At 49.0% G+C, this 16,164-nt stretch overlaps 1 protein-coding gene across 1 annotated transcript in view; it reads right to left on the minus strand.

The window, feature by feature from the left end:
* LOC110166930 (histone-lysine N-methyltransferase 2C-like) overlaps positions 1-16,164 on the minus strand; it is a 72,537-nt gene that overhangs the window by 26,577 nt on the left and 29,796 nt on the right. The window contains 14 exon segments of the mRNA XM_055150998.1: positions 39-146; positions 227-787; positions 869-1,101; positions 1,709-1,772; positions 4,651-4,829; positions 6,426-6,737; positions 7,938-7,989; positions 10,535-10,863; positions 11,834-12,157; positions 12,910-13,061; positions 13,142-13,560; positions 14,241-14,474; positions 14,694-15,077; positions 15,079-15,332. Of these exon segments, the coding sequence (XP_055006973.1) occupies positions 39-146; positions 227-787; positions 869-1,101; positions 1,709-1,772; positions 4,651-4,829; positions 6,426-6,737; positions 7,938-7,989; positions 10,535-10,863; positions 11,834-12,157; positions 12,910-13,061; positions 13,142-13,560; positions 14,241-14,474; positions 14,694-15,077; positions 15,079-15,332 (3,605 nt within the window).

The following is a 16,164-nucleotide window of genomic DNA, read 5'->3' on the forward strand; positions in this document are numbered from 1 at the left end:
GTATATATGAGATTACAGTGAGGTGAGTGAGTCTGTACCTCGTGCATGAGCTGGACTCTTTGTCTCTCCTGCTGTTCTCTCAGACGCTCACGTCGCTCTCGCTCCTGGAAACCTTCACTGAACGGATTGTTGTCGTCAAACTTCACCTGCAGCACAGAAATCAGAAGAAAAGTTTTAAAACACACATGAACACAAAGAGCAGCTTTAAAAGGACCTGCACACTCACATGAGGAGTGGGGGCGTCTGTGGAGCCGTTGGAGCTCGTGTTGAACGCTGGTCTCTGGGCTGGAGGCTGGGGGCCCATCTGTGGAGGGATGTGAGGGGGCATCCTTTGGGCCATCACCCCAGGGCCCATGCCCTGCGCCGGGGCCCATCCCGGAGCTCCGGGCCCCAAACCAGGGACGCGAGGAGGATGTTGCATCAGCCCGGGTCCGACCGGAGCCCCAGGAGGAACCAAGGGCCCGACTGGAGCTCCAGTAGGGACCAGGGCCCCGGGGGGAGCTCCAGGAGGGACCAGGGCCCCGGGGGGAGCTCCAGGAGGGACCAGGGCCCCGGGGAGAGCTCCAGGAGGGACCAGGGCCCCGGGGAGAGCTCCAGGAGGGACCAGGGCCCCGGGGGGAGCTCCAGGAGGGACCAGGGCCCCGGGGGGAGCTCCAGGAGGGACCAGGGCCCCGGGGGGAGCGGGCGGCATCAGGGGGGCTCCCGGGGGAGGCTGCAGCGCCCGTGGCTGGAGCTTGGATCTGTAATCCTCGATGAGCTCAGAGTGATCCTTCTGCTGCTTTCGAATCTGGACAAACACAAACACATGAATGAATCACAGAAGTTTCCTTCAGTCTCAGGTTTTTATACAGATTAAACTCTTCCTGACCTGCTCCAGCTGCTTCTGCACCGCCCCCTGCTGTTCGGTCACGTATCGCAGTTGGGCGGCGTCCTCCTCGGCAAACGGGCGCCCCGCCTTCTTCGCCGTTCTCTGTTTGGCCGACAGAGCCTTCTTGGTTTTACGGTGTGCGGCGATCTGATCCTCCAGGAGGCGCTGTTGCATCTGGAGCAGCCTCTGCGTCTCTCCCAACCACTCCTCGTACTGACGCCGCTGCCCCTCGTCTACAGGAGAACAACAACAAAACACCTGAAGTCAGAGCAGATTTAAATGAAGACAGAACATGAGACAGCTCTGCCGTCTCCAGTGAGAGTTTCAGAGGTCGAGGTCCTGGTCCTGGTCCTGGTCCTGGCAGACGTGGCTGGAGGACTGACAGCACTGATAGAAGTGGAAGGAGCACTAATAACAGGATTTTACTTCTCCACATTTGGCTCAAACACACTTCCTTCCACTACAACTTTGGTTTTATTGACAATTTTAATCTGTTCTGGTCCCGTTCCTCCTTTTATCAACGTGATGGTCTCCACATAAACCAACTCTCATCATCTCTACTGTACAGACTCATAATGTATCACTGTCTACACACCCTAGATGAACCCTAGATCCATGTGTAAATCGCACAGACAGCGGTGTTTTCTGCTCTCAGGCTGCGCGGATCCATCTTGTTGCCTAACCACAGACCGTTTATATAATAAGAAAGAATCCGTTCAAGATATTCATCGCGTCGTTTTATTCGCGGCAGGGTTCAAAGCGTGAGAAAAAAGTAGCGGCTTATAGTCCAGAATTTACGGTAATATTATTGTAGTGGAAGTAACATAACGAAATACTCACTGACAAAACCTGGTCCGAAGTTTGGGGGAGTTGGCCGCACCATGGGAGGGTTCAACACTCCGTCCTGGAATCACAAAACGTTTTAGTGACTTTTATTTTTGAGCGAAACTAAACTCTAAATGAACCGTTTTTGTTTCTAACCTGTGTGTGATACATTTGCAGTGTTTGTGTTAATAATCTGTCAGAAACTGTGTGTGTGTTTCACGTACTGCATGACATGATGGAACAGATTAGATGAACATATCAAAGTTTGTACGAACTTGGTGCACTTCAAAAAACAAGAAAAAAAAATCTAATCTTACAGAAATACCTAGAAGACTAGAACCACTGTCCAAACCGCGACTATTAACTAAAAACATGCTTTTCTTTAACTTTTTTTTACTTTTTATCTTGTTATGAGCATAAACAGTACCTTTCATGCCTCTTTATCATTAAAATTATGTCGTCCGAATAGAAACAATGGAAATCCTTACATTTTAAAAAATTCTCATTACTGTTCATTTTGGTACAATCATAAACAATAAACTTTTGTCTTCTTCATTACTATTATTAGTTTTTACGCCATAAACGAAAACAAAAATCCTTAAATTTTCTCATTACTGTCTATTTTGTACAATCATAAACGATAAACTTTGTGCCTACGATAACATTATTATTTGTATGTACGACAATAAACGAAAATATGTTTCTGCACTTGTATATGTGTGATATATGTGTATAAATATTTATATTGAGTTTATGTACTGGATATCTATGATGTGTATATGTATGTATGTGTGTACATGTGTGTGTACATGTGTGTGTACGTGTGTGTGTACGTGTGTGTACTGTGTGTGTAATGTGTGTGTACATGTGTGTGTACATGTGTGTGTACATGTATGTGTGTGTACGTGTGTGTGTGTGTACGTGTGTGTACGTGTGTGTACACGTGTGTGTGTACATGTGTGTGTACATGTGTGTGTACATGTGTGTGTACGTGTGTGTGTACATGTGTGTACATGTGTGTGTACGTGTGTGTGTACATGTGTGTGTACATGTGTGTGTACGTGTGTGTGTACGTGTGTGTGTACGTGTGTGTGTACATGTGTGTGTGTGTACATGTGTGTGTACGTGTGTGTGTACATGTGTGTACATGTGTGTGTACGTGTGTGTGTACATGTGTGTGTGTGTACATGTGTGTGTACGTGTGTGTACACGTGTGTGTGTACATGTGTGTGTACATGTGTGTGTAATGTGTGTGTACATGTGTGTGTGTGTACGTGTGTGTACATGTGTGTGTACGTGTGTGTGTGTGTGTGTACATGTGTGTGTACATGTGTGTGTACGTGTGTGTGTGTGTGTGTGTACGTGTGTGTGTACATGTGTGTGTACATGTGTGTGTACATGTGTGTGTACGTGTGTGTGTACGTGTGTGTGTACGTGTGTGTGTGTGTGTGTGTACATGTGTGTGTACGTGTGTGTGTACGTGTGTGTACGTGTGTGTACATGTGTGTGTACGTGTGTGTACATGTGTGTGTACGTGTGTACATGTGTGTGTACATGTGTGTGTACATGTGTGTGTACATGTGTGTACGTGTGTGTGTGTACGTGTGTGTGTGTGTGTGTACATGTGTGTACATGTGTGTACGTGTGTGTACGTGTGTGTGTACGTGTGTGTGTACGTGTGTGTACATGTGTGTACATGTGTGTGTACGTGTGTGTGTACATGTGTGTGTACGTGTGTGTACGTGTGTGTGTACGTGTGTGTGTACGTGTGTGTACGTGTGTGTGTACGTGTGTGTGTGTGTGTGTACGTGTGTGTACGTGTGTGTGTACGTGTGTGTGTACGTGTGTGTGTGTGTGTACGTGTGTGTGTACGTGTGTGTGTACGTGTGTGTACGTGTGTGTGTACGTGTGTGTGTACGTGTGTGTGTACGTGTGTGTGTACGTGTGTGTGTACGTGTGTGTGTACGTGTGTGTGTACTAGGGATGGGCATTCGATTAAATTTTCTTAATCAATCGTCAGGAGAATTAGCAATCGATTATCGATTAATCATGAACGTTTTTATATTAAAATGATCATCATTATTATTACTATCTGCACTAATCTGCATCAATAAATTCAACTTTACGACATATAAACATAACGACTCTAGATCCACATCAGCTGTTTGACATTATAATGTGTTTAATTCAGTTTTGTTCAAATCTCACACAAACAAAACTTAAAACCACATGGCTCATTTGCATAAACTAAGCCAAGAAAAAAAAAAGCTCTTGTGTCGCTGATGCAACATGACTCAGGTGAATACAGGTTAGTGTGACCAGATTTGTGTTTGTCAAAACCAGGACAGCGTACGGGGGGAGGGGGGCGGGGCCTCGTCATCCACATTGAGCGACTCTCACCTGACAACGTTTTTTCATGTTTTCTGTGTCCTGGTGCTTTGAGGTCCCTGACACACTGGACACCGACACATATGTGCTGCTTTATACACTGTGCACATGGACTCACACTTGTCCCAACGCAACGGAAAGTCTGGAATTTCTTGTACAAATCCTGGTTAAATCCACATTTGTGCTTCAGTTCCTTACAGACTGACCCACTGTTTGTGTCTCGCTCCTTCTGATGCAGAGACACATGTACACACCTGTTTGGTCACGACACACAAACATACATTCAGTTTGTCCATTAAAATGAACGGAATCCATGAAATTCTTAATGATCAATTATCGATTAATCGACTAATCATGCCCATCCCTAGTGTGTACATGTATATGTATGTATATGTGATATGTTTTTGTATATATGTGTGTATATTTCTGCATAATGACAGGTAAACACTCCAAAGGTGTTAAAAAATATATATATATTATTTAATTGATTATGGAAAACAATTGCGGTAGGGCTCCAATAAGTTTTTTAACCTTCATCCTCCTCCTTTTGTTTTTGCCCTGGCGTTTACCTGTGAGGCTGGCAGAGGAGCAGGTGGCGCCCCCTCCTGAGCGGCGCCGGGAGCCGCGGGCTGCTGCTGGAGTCGCACCATGGAGTTCAGCCCCAGAGGACCCTGGGACATGAACTTATTGATCCCCTTCAGAGCCAAGATTTTGGCCTTCATGATCGGGTCCGAGATGGAGTCGAAGTCTGAGGAGCCAAACACAACGTTTTCAATAAAAAAAAACAATGACAAGATTCAGACTTGGACTGTCTTAGACCTGGTTTAGTCCTGAGTTTGACCTGGTTTAGTCCTGAGTTAGACCTGGTTTAGTCCAGATTAGTCCAAAATGTTTCTTCGAGTCTTGTGTAGTTTTAACAGGTCATGTGTTTTACTAAATTGGCTTTTTACTTTTTTTTTTAAAACCGTGTAATCATGTTGTTTCCCCATCAAACAAAAATACCCGTGGCTTGTTTCTTAAATGTGTTAGAGCTTGGCTTCACTGCATGAGGTCATCAGGTGGTTTCAAAAGAGCTCCTCTGCGTTTTTAAAGTCCACTCCTTCGACGCTTTCACCTCAAATTCACTGCACAGTTCACCTCAGTGTTTTTAGCCTCATTTTGCCTGTTCCTCAAAACTACTGCATCCAAATCCTGGTTGTATCTCACTCCGTTTACATGCACGTCAGGAAAACCGGGAAACTCGTCAAACTGTCGAATCGAATCTCCCAGCGACACATCAGGAGGACGACTCAGCGCGGAGAGGCGTTCAACTGCTCGAGGTGAGAAACGGCAAAGCAAATGTTCGACGTGTGTGTGGACACTTTTTATATTTGGACGTACACTCAGTCGTTTAAGAGGAACAGTGATGACAAACCGCTCCACCTCTGCCGAGCACGTTTTGTTAGTTTCCGCTACATTAAAGTGAAAGTGAAACCAAACAGAGCTCCAGTGTGTTTAGGCCATTTATACGACGAAAAACTTGAACGTAAATGAGATACTGCCAAAAGTGTGGTTATAGGCTGTTTTTCTTTTTATTCTTGCAAAAGTTTTAGTGCTTATGCAAAGTTACTACAAGCACCTGAACGCCTCGTGGGCCTGTTCACACCTGCTGGGTTCTTTGACCTTTGACCTGCTGCAGATTGGGACAAGTTGGCCGGCAGATTTTGGGGCAAAGACGGTTTGAGTTTGGTTGTTCAGCAAACGTGGAGTTCCGGTTCCCTGGGCATGTAAACGGAGTGTCTGACACTGACACTGGCACTGTCCTGGTTGTATCCGTTTCTGGCTCGGTTCTGGTTGTTTCTGGTTCTGTCTCGGTCCTGGTTGTCTTAACAGAATGTTGCCCTTCCCAAAAAATGTAAAAGTGGGCAAGGTACAAACCTGAGGCCCTCTGACTGAATATATTAAAAGTCTTTTATTTCATGGAGGGACACCAACGCGTTTCGACCAGCGAGATGGTCTTTGTCGAGGCAGAACAGCAGAACGGGACACACAGGTGCCATAAAATAATCAATCACGTGACCACATCACATGACTACAGGAAAAAGAAACAAAAAACAAACAAGGTTGGCCAACCATGAGGAAAAAAATTGGTTTCGGGTTTGTACTTCTGTTAAGACGACCAGTTCAACCCTCGTAGACCTGCACTGCTCTTTTTGACTTTTTTATGACCCAGTGAAGCGCTCTGCCTCTTTTCTTCATCTGTCCTGGTCGTTTCTGTTTCTGTTTCTGGCTCTGTCCTGGTTGTTTCTGGCTCTGTTTCGGTTTCTGGTTCTGGTTCTGGCTCCGGTCTCTTTCATGGTCTTACCCATGTTGGTAAACGGCTGCTCGGTGCCGGCCTTCTCCCTGATCAGCGCCTGCATCTGCTTCTGCTGCTGCTGCTCTTGCCTCTCCTGGTCCAGAAGGTCCTGGAGGAGGAGGGGCTGTTCCTCCAGGAGCAGAGGTCGGGTTTTGGAGGGGTCCTGGGGGTCCCCCTGGCCCTTGGACTGGGCCTGGGTCTGGACCGGGCCCTGGTTTTGAGACTGGATTTGAGGGTTCAGAACCACACGAGGATGGAGACTCTGAGGAGGAGCCAGAGAGGAAGGCCCCAGCGCCCTCTGCTGGAAAACACGCTGAGGAGCTGAGAGGCAGAAAAAATATAAGTGGGATTTAACGGGCCCATATTACGCTTCTGATCTGTTCTAACGTGGTTTCCTCGTCACACACACCTGGACCTGGAACGGCGTTTTGTTTCATTCACATGTTTAACTCACTACAGCCTTTTACACTTTTGTCTGGACAAAACAGAAACTCTGACGTCCTTTTTCTCAGTTTCACACTCTGGAGAGTTAAAGCTCTTTTGCCTTTTTGCAGGGCAGAACACTCAACTGGAGAAAATTACACAACCACAAAGGCTCAGTTAAAAAAATTTATACAATCTGGAATTATTCTTGGCTTTTTTCCAGACCACAGAAGCAAGTGAAACTGAATTAATTTAATTTATCATTTATTATCTAGTTACTGCTTACTTATTTATATCATTTATTTGTATACATTTTTCTACCAGTTTTTTTTTTTTGTCATTATTTTTCAGTTTACAAGTTGAGGCTGAGGTTCTAAGGAGAAAAACTTTACAATGATGAAAACCTGTTGTGTCACGTTGTTACAGCATATCTTTGTAAATAAATAAACCTTGAATTAAAAACAAAAAACGACCACTTTGTGAAATCACAGAGGAGAAAACAGCATTTTGAGCTGTAGACAGACTAATATTAAAGTGTGAATGAAACAAACTCAGCTGCAGCTCTGTTTGTGAGGAGGAAACGACATTAAAACTCTGCTTAAAGCCACAAGAGTCAGTTTGGCGTTAGAACCTTTAACGCTGGAACCTGACCAGTTTCTGTTGTAAAGTTTGTGCTCTAATCGAACGAGAATCGAGCGCAGAGGAAAGACTGAAGGTCAGAGAAGCGTGAAAGACCACCATCGCACAACAGCTGTGCATGTGACCGAGACGTGCACTACAGCTCATGCACGTGAAGACTGGGGGAGTGCACGAGGGTTTGTGAGAGGAAGAAACAAGTTTGAAAACGTGAGAAATTGTGGAAATTAAGTTGATGTGGCCATTTGAAGAAGGTCGTCACAAACGTTCACAGTGTGAAACTACAGTCAGAAGAGTGAAAAAGAAAAATGAAAGTTCACAAATCTAGAGTTGGTCTAGTTCAGCCAAAGTTTAGTCAAATTTAGTCCAGAAAAAAGAAGTCGGGTTTTGATCCAGGCTGAGCCCAGGTCTGGGCGTTGTGTGGGTGGGGTGAAGTCAAAAGGTGACGTCATAGTGAGTTACCTGTTGCCATGGAAGCAGGCGGAGCTTGACTCTGAGCAGGTGGAGCCTCGGTCTGAAAGAGACAGTTTGGATTTGAGAAAAAGCACGGCTCAATACTGCTGCAAGGTGAAAGGGAGTATTCAACTGTTCTGCTGCGCCAAAAGAAACTACAAACCCCGACAGATAAAACTACAAACCCCGACAAAGAAACTACAAACCCAGACAGATAAAACTACAAACCCCGACAAAGAAACTACAAACCCAGACAGATGAAACTACAAACCCCGACAAAGAAACTACAAACCCAGACAGATAAAAACAAACCCAGACAGATGAAACTACAAAACCCCGACAAAGAAACAAACCCAGAAAACTACAAACCCACGAAACTACAAACCAGACAGATAAAACTACAAACCCAGACAGATAAACTACAAACCCGACAGATAAAACTACAAACCCAGACAGATAAAACTACAAACCCAGACAGATAAAACTACAAACCCAGACAGATAAAACTACAAACCCAGACAGATAAAACTACAAACCCAGACAGATAAAACTACAAACCCCGACAAAGAAACTACAAACCCAGACAGATGAAACTACAAACCCAGACAAAGAAACTACAAACCCAGACAGATGAAACTACAAACCCAGACAGATAAAACTACAAACCCAGACAGATAAAACTACAAATAAGTCATGACTGACAGCTCTTACATTAGGGAGTAAAGTGTTGCTGAATCAGTGTTGAAACCACAGACTGTATAAAGACGTGGACTACAGGAGTGTGACGTGTGTCACAGCGTTCAGCTTCAGTCAAGTGAAGCTTATTAAAGGTTGTATGGAGGATTTTGTTTTTGTTTTTTTTTGTTTCAAGTTGTCAATGATAGCATTATAGAGGTGCAGTAGCCTTGTAATTATGATGACCAAAAAAAAGAGAATAAAAATTCATCAACTCTGGACGTGGTGGGGCTAAACATTTGCCAATAGATAACGACATTGCCTCGTTATCTGTTAGCTGACAGGCTGTCAATCAATCTCTCCCTACGTTTCTAGTGTAACTGACTTGCCTGCGCCGCCGGTACGTGGTTTACGTACGCCTGTCACGCAGTCCACAGACGCAAGACGCACAGACGCTGTTTACTCCACCAACACAACAGTTCTTAGCGGCTTTTTTTTGACCTATATCTTCCTCGCAGTTCGCACAAAGTTTGTTGCAATGGCGACAAGAATCCAGGAGCAGTTAGCCGCAAAAGAAAGTCCGTTTTTGAGGTCGCTGAAAGAAGAAGACAAGGGGAAAAGCAGCGAAGCCAAACTAAGGTGATTCTTGTAGATTCATTCCAGCGATGGCGCGACTGAAGCAGACGCAGGGTCTAAAGACTGACGCATTGGTCGCCAAATTACTCCTGGACAGGAAACTTCTGCTTATTATGAAAACGTACTTTATTTCCAAGAGCTAGTCAAACGTTTTTCAGGACACGAAAGCGATATCCTATGTCTGAAAACGTAATTTTCAAGGCAAAGAAAGAGTCCGCTTGCTGCTGCGTGTTGTAGCTAGTTCATTCGCACTGAATCTCCGCGCAACCTTCTCTGCTCCCCTTTCCTACTCCTGTCCCCGCTGCCCGTTCCGCTCTTCCCCCTTCTCCTCACTTCTCCGGGCACGGAATCTCCGCGCACCGCTCCCCTCTCCTCTCTCCTCTCTCCCTGCTCCTCACTTCTCGTCCGCGAACGAAATGTCCGCACACCCGCTCCCCCCGCTCCTCACTTCTCCGCCTTGTCTAACCAACACTGTAGTTAGTTGTTTACAAGTCATGTGCAGCTCACCGGCTGTAAACAAACCTGTTTCTGGCGTAAAGAGGAGGCGGAAGAAGGCGTTTCTACGTAGGGAGCTGTAGGGGAGGGGGGGTGGTTTCACGCATGCGCAACATTTGAAAAAGGACAAACAGTCGCTGGATTTCTCGTTCCTTGGAAAATCCTCTATACAACCTTTAAGGCGAGCCGTTACAGTGGTGAATTTGGGGCAGTGTTCCATATTTGGAATTTCGACTGACAGTATCAAAGCGACCAAAGAGCCAATCAGGAGAAGCGAGGCTGTTGAAGGTAACAGCCCAACTCTCTGCTAAACCTGCACTGCGGACGCTTTGTCAATCACACCTGTTGCTATCATCAGCAGGAGAGACTTCAGGGAAAGACTGACTGAAGTCTGTTATTTAATGTTTGTATCTTTATTTTGTGACAAAACAGCAAAATAAAACCCAGGATACTGTACGGGGGATTATTAAGAACATTTTAAGACCAAAACGAGGAGCCTGACAGCTGCAGTTACAGACAGAGCGAACACGGTTTATCAACAGAAAATGAACTGGAGCCAAAGTGCGACCATGTTCACTTCCTGTTTGGAGTGCAGCAGTGAGTGGGTTAGATATGTCCTTTTATATACGGTCTATGGGTGAAAACAGTCATGAAGGAGAGATGTGAAAAGCCAGAATTCTCTGGCCTCGTTTTGATGATTTAGAAACTTTTCTGATTGATTAAAAATCACAGATGAACCTAATTAATCAGATTTATTCAGATCTACATGTCACTGTGTTCTCCACATTTACAGAACTCACCTTGAGTCCGACTGTGGTCACTGCTGGAGCTCCAGGTGCGGGGAGTCTCACAGGGACCATGTGCCCAGTGTGAGACGCCTGATTCTGCAGCGCGCTCCCAGACTCCCTCCCTTCAGGCTTCACTTCCTGTTTGATCTGATTGGAGGCGGCCGATTGGCCGGAGTGCTCCCCGGACTTCCTGTCTCGCTCCTGGTCCACGGGGTCCAGGTCGAGGTCGGCGTTGTCGAGGTTCATCTCCGGGTCGGCGTAAGCGATCAGGTCAAACTGGCCAGTCACCAGGAAGTCGTCCAAGTGCAGGTCGTTAGCGGCAAGATCCAAGTCCTCTTTACCTGAACAAACAAAAGAGAAAAAAACAAAAACAAAAGACAGAGTTTAAGACAAGAGAGAAGAGAGGAGAGAGAGGAGAAAGGTGTGAGAATAGTCTGTGGTAATAAAGAGAGCTGCTCTTAGGTGTGTGACAATAAAGAACTGATTCCTGAGCAGGTTTCTCTTGGTGTAAACCGTGTGACCTGCAGCATTAGGATTCATTCACTCGACAGGAGGCGGGGACTTTTTTTATTGAACCAATCGCTGCTGTTTGGTCGTGTCGTTTGTAATGCTCCAAATCCTGTAGGAAGAAGAACAATAACGTCTTTCCCCGAGATCAAATTCATCAAACATTCTCTTTGTTCTGGATTTAAATCCTCAGGGATCTGGGAAATGTCTGTCTTCATCTACATCTCGAAACCTCACTGTTTACTGTTGTGCTCTTCCACAAAAGGGACACAGGCAGACGACACGACCACGACGTCATGACTTCACAGCTCACAGCTGATTGGCCAGTGTACGTCTACAACTTCCGGGGTTTTTTGCGAATCGTCTAGTGTTTTCTGATTTCTGATCTAGTCTCTGGAGAGAAATGAAATTGAGCAGAGGCACTAGGGGGCGCCAGACTGGATACATTACACTGGCAAATTACACAATGGGCTCTAATGTGAATAAATACGTGAACAAATATAATTACAATGTCATTATATGTTAGAGAAAGAAACACTTCGAAAATGTTAAAGTACGGCTACTACAGCGGGTTTTGTGTAGAAGATATAGAGGATATAAGACTGAATCTAAAGTACTTTCTGCAAATATTACGACCAGAAAGTGCCAGAAGAAGAGCTGGGTGTGACGGAGCTTTGTCAATCTGACTCAGTTTCACTTCTGCTGCTCTAAATCCACACGCACACACACAGACAACAGGCTTTGGCACTTTTTGCATTTTAAACTCAGTTAAACGTGTCGCTGTGGAGGTCTCAGGTCAAATACCGTCTTCTGGGTCTAAGTTGAGGTTGAGGTCCACCAGGTCCTTCACTTCCACATCCTCCAGGTCTTTCACGGCCGAGTCTTCTCCCTCCAGGTGCTCCTCCATCGACTCGCCGCCCGCCAGCTCCACGTTAGCCGCCATCCCGATGGGCTGCTGCTGCTGCTGACGAGGGGGCGGGGCTTCCTGCTCGGGGACGGGGAACGGCAGGCGGAGGCGGTGCTCGGGCGCCCGGTGCCGGAGCTCGATGTACGGCTGACCCATGATGCTGTGGGACGGGTGGGGCTGGACCGGGACCGAGCGCGGGAGGAAGGGCGGCTGAGGCACTCCTGCGGACGACAGGTACAGGTGTGTGAGGTACAGGTGTGTGTGGTGTGAGGTACAGGTGTGTGTGTGTGTGAGGTACAGGTGTGTGTGTGTGTGTGTGTGAGGTACAGGTGTGTGTGTGTGTGAGGTACAGTGTGTGTGAGGTGTGTGTGTGTGAGGTACAGTGTGTGTGTGTGTGTGGTACAGGTGTGGTGTGTGTGTGGTGAGGTACAGGTGTGTGTGTGTGAGGTACAGTGTGTGTGTGTGTGTACAGGTGTGTGTGTGTGAGGTACAGGTGTGTGTGTGTGTGAGGTGTGTGTGTGTGTGTGTGGTACAGTGTGTGTGTGTGTGTGTGTGGTACAGGTGTGTGTGTGTGAGGTGTGTGAGGTGTGTGTGTGTGAGGTACAGGTGTGTGTGTGTGAGGTGTGTGTGTGTGAGGTACAGGTGTGTGTGTGTGTGTGTGAGGTACAGGTGTGTGTGTGTGTGAGGTACAGTGTGTGTGTGTGTGTACAGTGTGTGAGGTACAGGTGTGTGTGTGTGAGGTACAGGTGTGTGTGTGTGTGAGGTACAGGTGTGTGTGTGTGTGAGGTACAGGTGTGTGAGGTACAGGTGTGTGTGGTACAGGTACACACTGATACTCGTCTATGTACTACACACTCGTGCACCTGGTACAGATACAACCTCCTACTCTAACGCTGAAGACTGTGTGATCTGTAGACCTGAAGTCCACCTGGCACTGGGGGCATTAGGGGCATTAGGGGCATTAGGGGCAGACCTGGCATCATGTGCGGGTGCGGGGGTCTGATCCCGGTGAAGTCTGTGGGTCTGCGGATGGGCACAGGGCCCTCTGGGGCACCAGGCACCGGGCCCTGGGCCGGGCGCATGAAGGAGTCCTGAAGCCCTGGAGCTCCTGGAGGAACCGCGAACCTGCCACAGAGGAGAGGGCACAGGGTTAACAACAGTCTCCGTGGTAACCAGAGACAGGTCTCCGTGGTAACGCGTCTCACCTGAGGGGTCCTCTGATGAGCATCTGTCGGGGGAAGGCCCCTGCCTCTCCGGGCGGGAAACCCCGCAGCTGCTGTTCGGGGTGGAGCCTGAGAGTGGGCGGAGCCACAGGCCTCATCTGCCCAGGATACGGCGGCGGGGGCCGTCCGAACGGGTCGGGCTCCTCCTGTGGCCAATGACGGACCGAGGGGGCGGGGCTAGGCGCAGAGGGGGCGTGTCCGGGAGCCGTCTGAGTTTGAGGTAAATGAGCCGGGGCGGGAGGGGCCTGCGTGGGCGCGAGGGGCGGTGTCGGCGTTGGCGCGGCGCTCTGCCCCGGGGCGGCCGCGGCGGGTCCCGGCCCCGCCTCCTGCAGGCCTTTCTCCTGTCGCAGAGCGCTCTTCTGCTGCTGCTGTCGGAGGATGAGCTGCCGCAGACGCTGACGCTGTGGAGCACAGGACGAGCACAGGACGGTCAGAGCAAAGACCCACACACACACACACTCTGCATGCAGCGGGCGAACAGCAGAGGGCGCCGCTCAAAACAACACATTAACATTCAGCGCTCAGCAGCGCCCTCTGCTGGTCAGGACCGAGTCATAGAACTGGAGTTACATGCGTAACCTTCTGTTTGATTTAGTTTAAACTTAACCACAAAAATGTGACATGATGAAGCTCCGTGCTCCTCACGAGCACAAACACATGCTGTGAAGTGTGTCAGGGCACACACGGGCAGTCCGGGTCACACAGGGGTCAGTCTAAGTCTGGGGTCAGTGTGGGGTCACACAGGGGTCAGTCCGGGGTCACAAAGGGCTCGGTCACTGCAGGGTCACATAGAGGTCAGTCTGGGATCAGTCCGGGGTCACAGAGGGGTCAGTCTGGGGTCACAGAGGGGTCAGTCCGGGGTCACACAGAGGTGGGTCTGGGATCAGTCCGGGGTCACAGAGGGGTCAGTCTGGGGTCACAGAGGGGTCAGTCCGGGGTCACAGAGGGGTCAGTCCGGGGTCACAGAGGGGTCAGTCTGGGGTCACACAGAGGTGGGTCTGGGGTCAGTCCGGGCGGACACACTGGTGACTGGTTCAGGCGCGTGCACAAGCCTCATGCATAGAGATTGTCTGCTCTGTACCATCTCTGTCACCTGTCTCAGTTTGTCCTCCGAGTCTCCGATCTGAGGCATCATGCTCATCGGCCCGTCGGCTCCCAGTGCTGACAGCTCGTTGGACGAGAGCAGCTTGTCGTTCTGGGGGCCCGCGGACCCGTGACTCTGCTCGAAGGGGTCGTGGCCCGGAGTGTGACCCTCCTCTGATATCCCAGCATGCTTTGGGGTGTGCTGCTGAGGCTGGGGTCGACCCGGAGAACGCTGGAAAAACAACAACCGTTAGAATCAGACGGAAAGTGAAACAGAGCACGAAACAATCACAATTAAGAACATGTTTAAACTGGGACTAAACCAGGACTACAGCGGGACTACAGCGGGACTAGAGCGGGACTACAGCAGGACTAGAGCGGGACTACACCGGGACTACACCAGGAATAGAGCAGGACTACACCGGGACTAGAGCAGGACTCAGATGTTTACCTGGTGATGTGGGGGGAATCCAGCTGCATCTGCGCTCAGTCCTGGGGCTCTGGGAGAGGATCCGGACGCGGCGGGTCCCTGCCCAGAGAAAGAGTCTGTGCCCTGGGTGTAGGCTTCGGGAGAGGGCCTGGGGGTGCCCACGGGGGAGCGGGGGAAGCGCGGGGTGCCGGGCGTCTGCGGGTTGGAGTAAGGGTCCGGAGAGGGTCTGGAGGTCAGGGGGGACTGGTGGCTGAGAGCTTCCCCGGCCTGCTGGGTGTAGTCGGGTCTGGGGGTGCCGGGGGCCTGGGAGTAAGGGCTGCGGTGAGGCGAGCCCAGACCGGACAGAGGGCTGGAGGGGAAGTCCTGGTTCAGAGGGAAGCCCAGGTCTGTGGGACGAGACGGGTCCCGCCGCGCCGCAGAGAAGTCCGGCTGGTGAGGGGGCATCTGCTGGTGAGGGGGCATCTGCTGGTGAGGGGGCATCTGCTGGTGCGGGGGCATGGGCTGGTGCGGGGGCATGGGGCTGGTGCGGGGGCATGGGCTGGTGCGGGGGCATGGGCTGGTGCGGGGGCATGGGCGCCTTGAACACGGGCCGATGGTACGACAGACGAGAGTGGTCCACCCCAGAAGGACTGAGCATCCCAGGACGAGGCTGCTGCAGAGCTGAGGAAGAGGAGGAGGAGGAGGAGGAAGAGGTTAGAGCCAGAGCCACGTGTACAGAGACTAAAACAACAATGTCACATAACAATAAAATGATGTCAGTTTAATCACTGACAACATTTAAAACACGTCTCTGAAGATTCTCGGAGCAGCACTGAGCCAGAACTATGGGCAGTATCAGTGTATTCTGGTGTAACAATGTGAGTGTGCGTGGGAGTGTGTATGTGTGTATGTGTGTGTGTGTGTGTGTGTGTGTGTGTGTGTGTGGGTGTGAGTGTGTATGTGTGTATGTGGTGTGTGTGTGTGTGTGTGTGTGTGTATGTGTGTGAGTGTGTATGTGTGTGGGTGCGTGTGTGTGTGTGAGTGTGAGTGCGTGTGCGTGTGTGAGTGTGTGTGTGTGTGTGTGAGTGTGTGTGTGTGTGTGTGTGTGTGTGAGTGTGTGTGTGTGTATGTGTGTGAGAGTGTATGTGTGTGGGTGCGTGTGTGTGAGTGTGTATGTGTGTGGGTGCGTGTGTGTGAGTGTGAGTGCGTGTGTGTGTGTGTGTGTGAGTGTGTGTGTGTGTGTGTGTGAGTGTGTGTGTGTGTGAGTGTGAGTGCGTGTGTGTGTGTGTGTGAGTGCGAGTGTGTGTGCACGTGTGAGTAGTTTTGGGTTGATTTGGCCTAATTTATGTCCCTGGAGCCACAATAATTATTTCCTCACCACAGAGACTCATAAACAAGTGACTGAAGAGGCTCAGTTATGTGTGTGAACTAAAGTCTGTAAATAGTTTGGAGTATTTTTGTTCCTCCCACTGCTGCTCCTAAACCTTCAGTGTTCTACTGCAGCTCCTGTGAT

The sequence above is a fragment of the Boleophthalmus pectinirostris genome, unplaced genomic scaffold, assembly GCF_026225935.1.
Source record: "Boleophthalmus pectinirostris isolate CB_2022bp ecotype Guang Dong unplaced genomic scaffold, ASM2622593v1 HiC_scaffold_15, whole genome shotgun sequence".
Taxonomy (NCBI): Eukaryota; Metazoa; Chordata; class Actinopteri; order Gobiiformes; family Gobiidae; genus Boleophthalmus; species Boleophthalmus pectinirostris.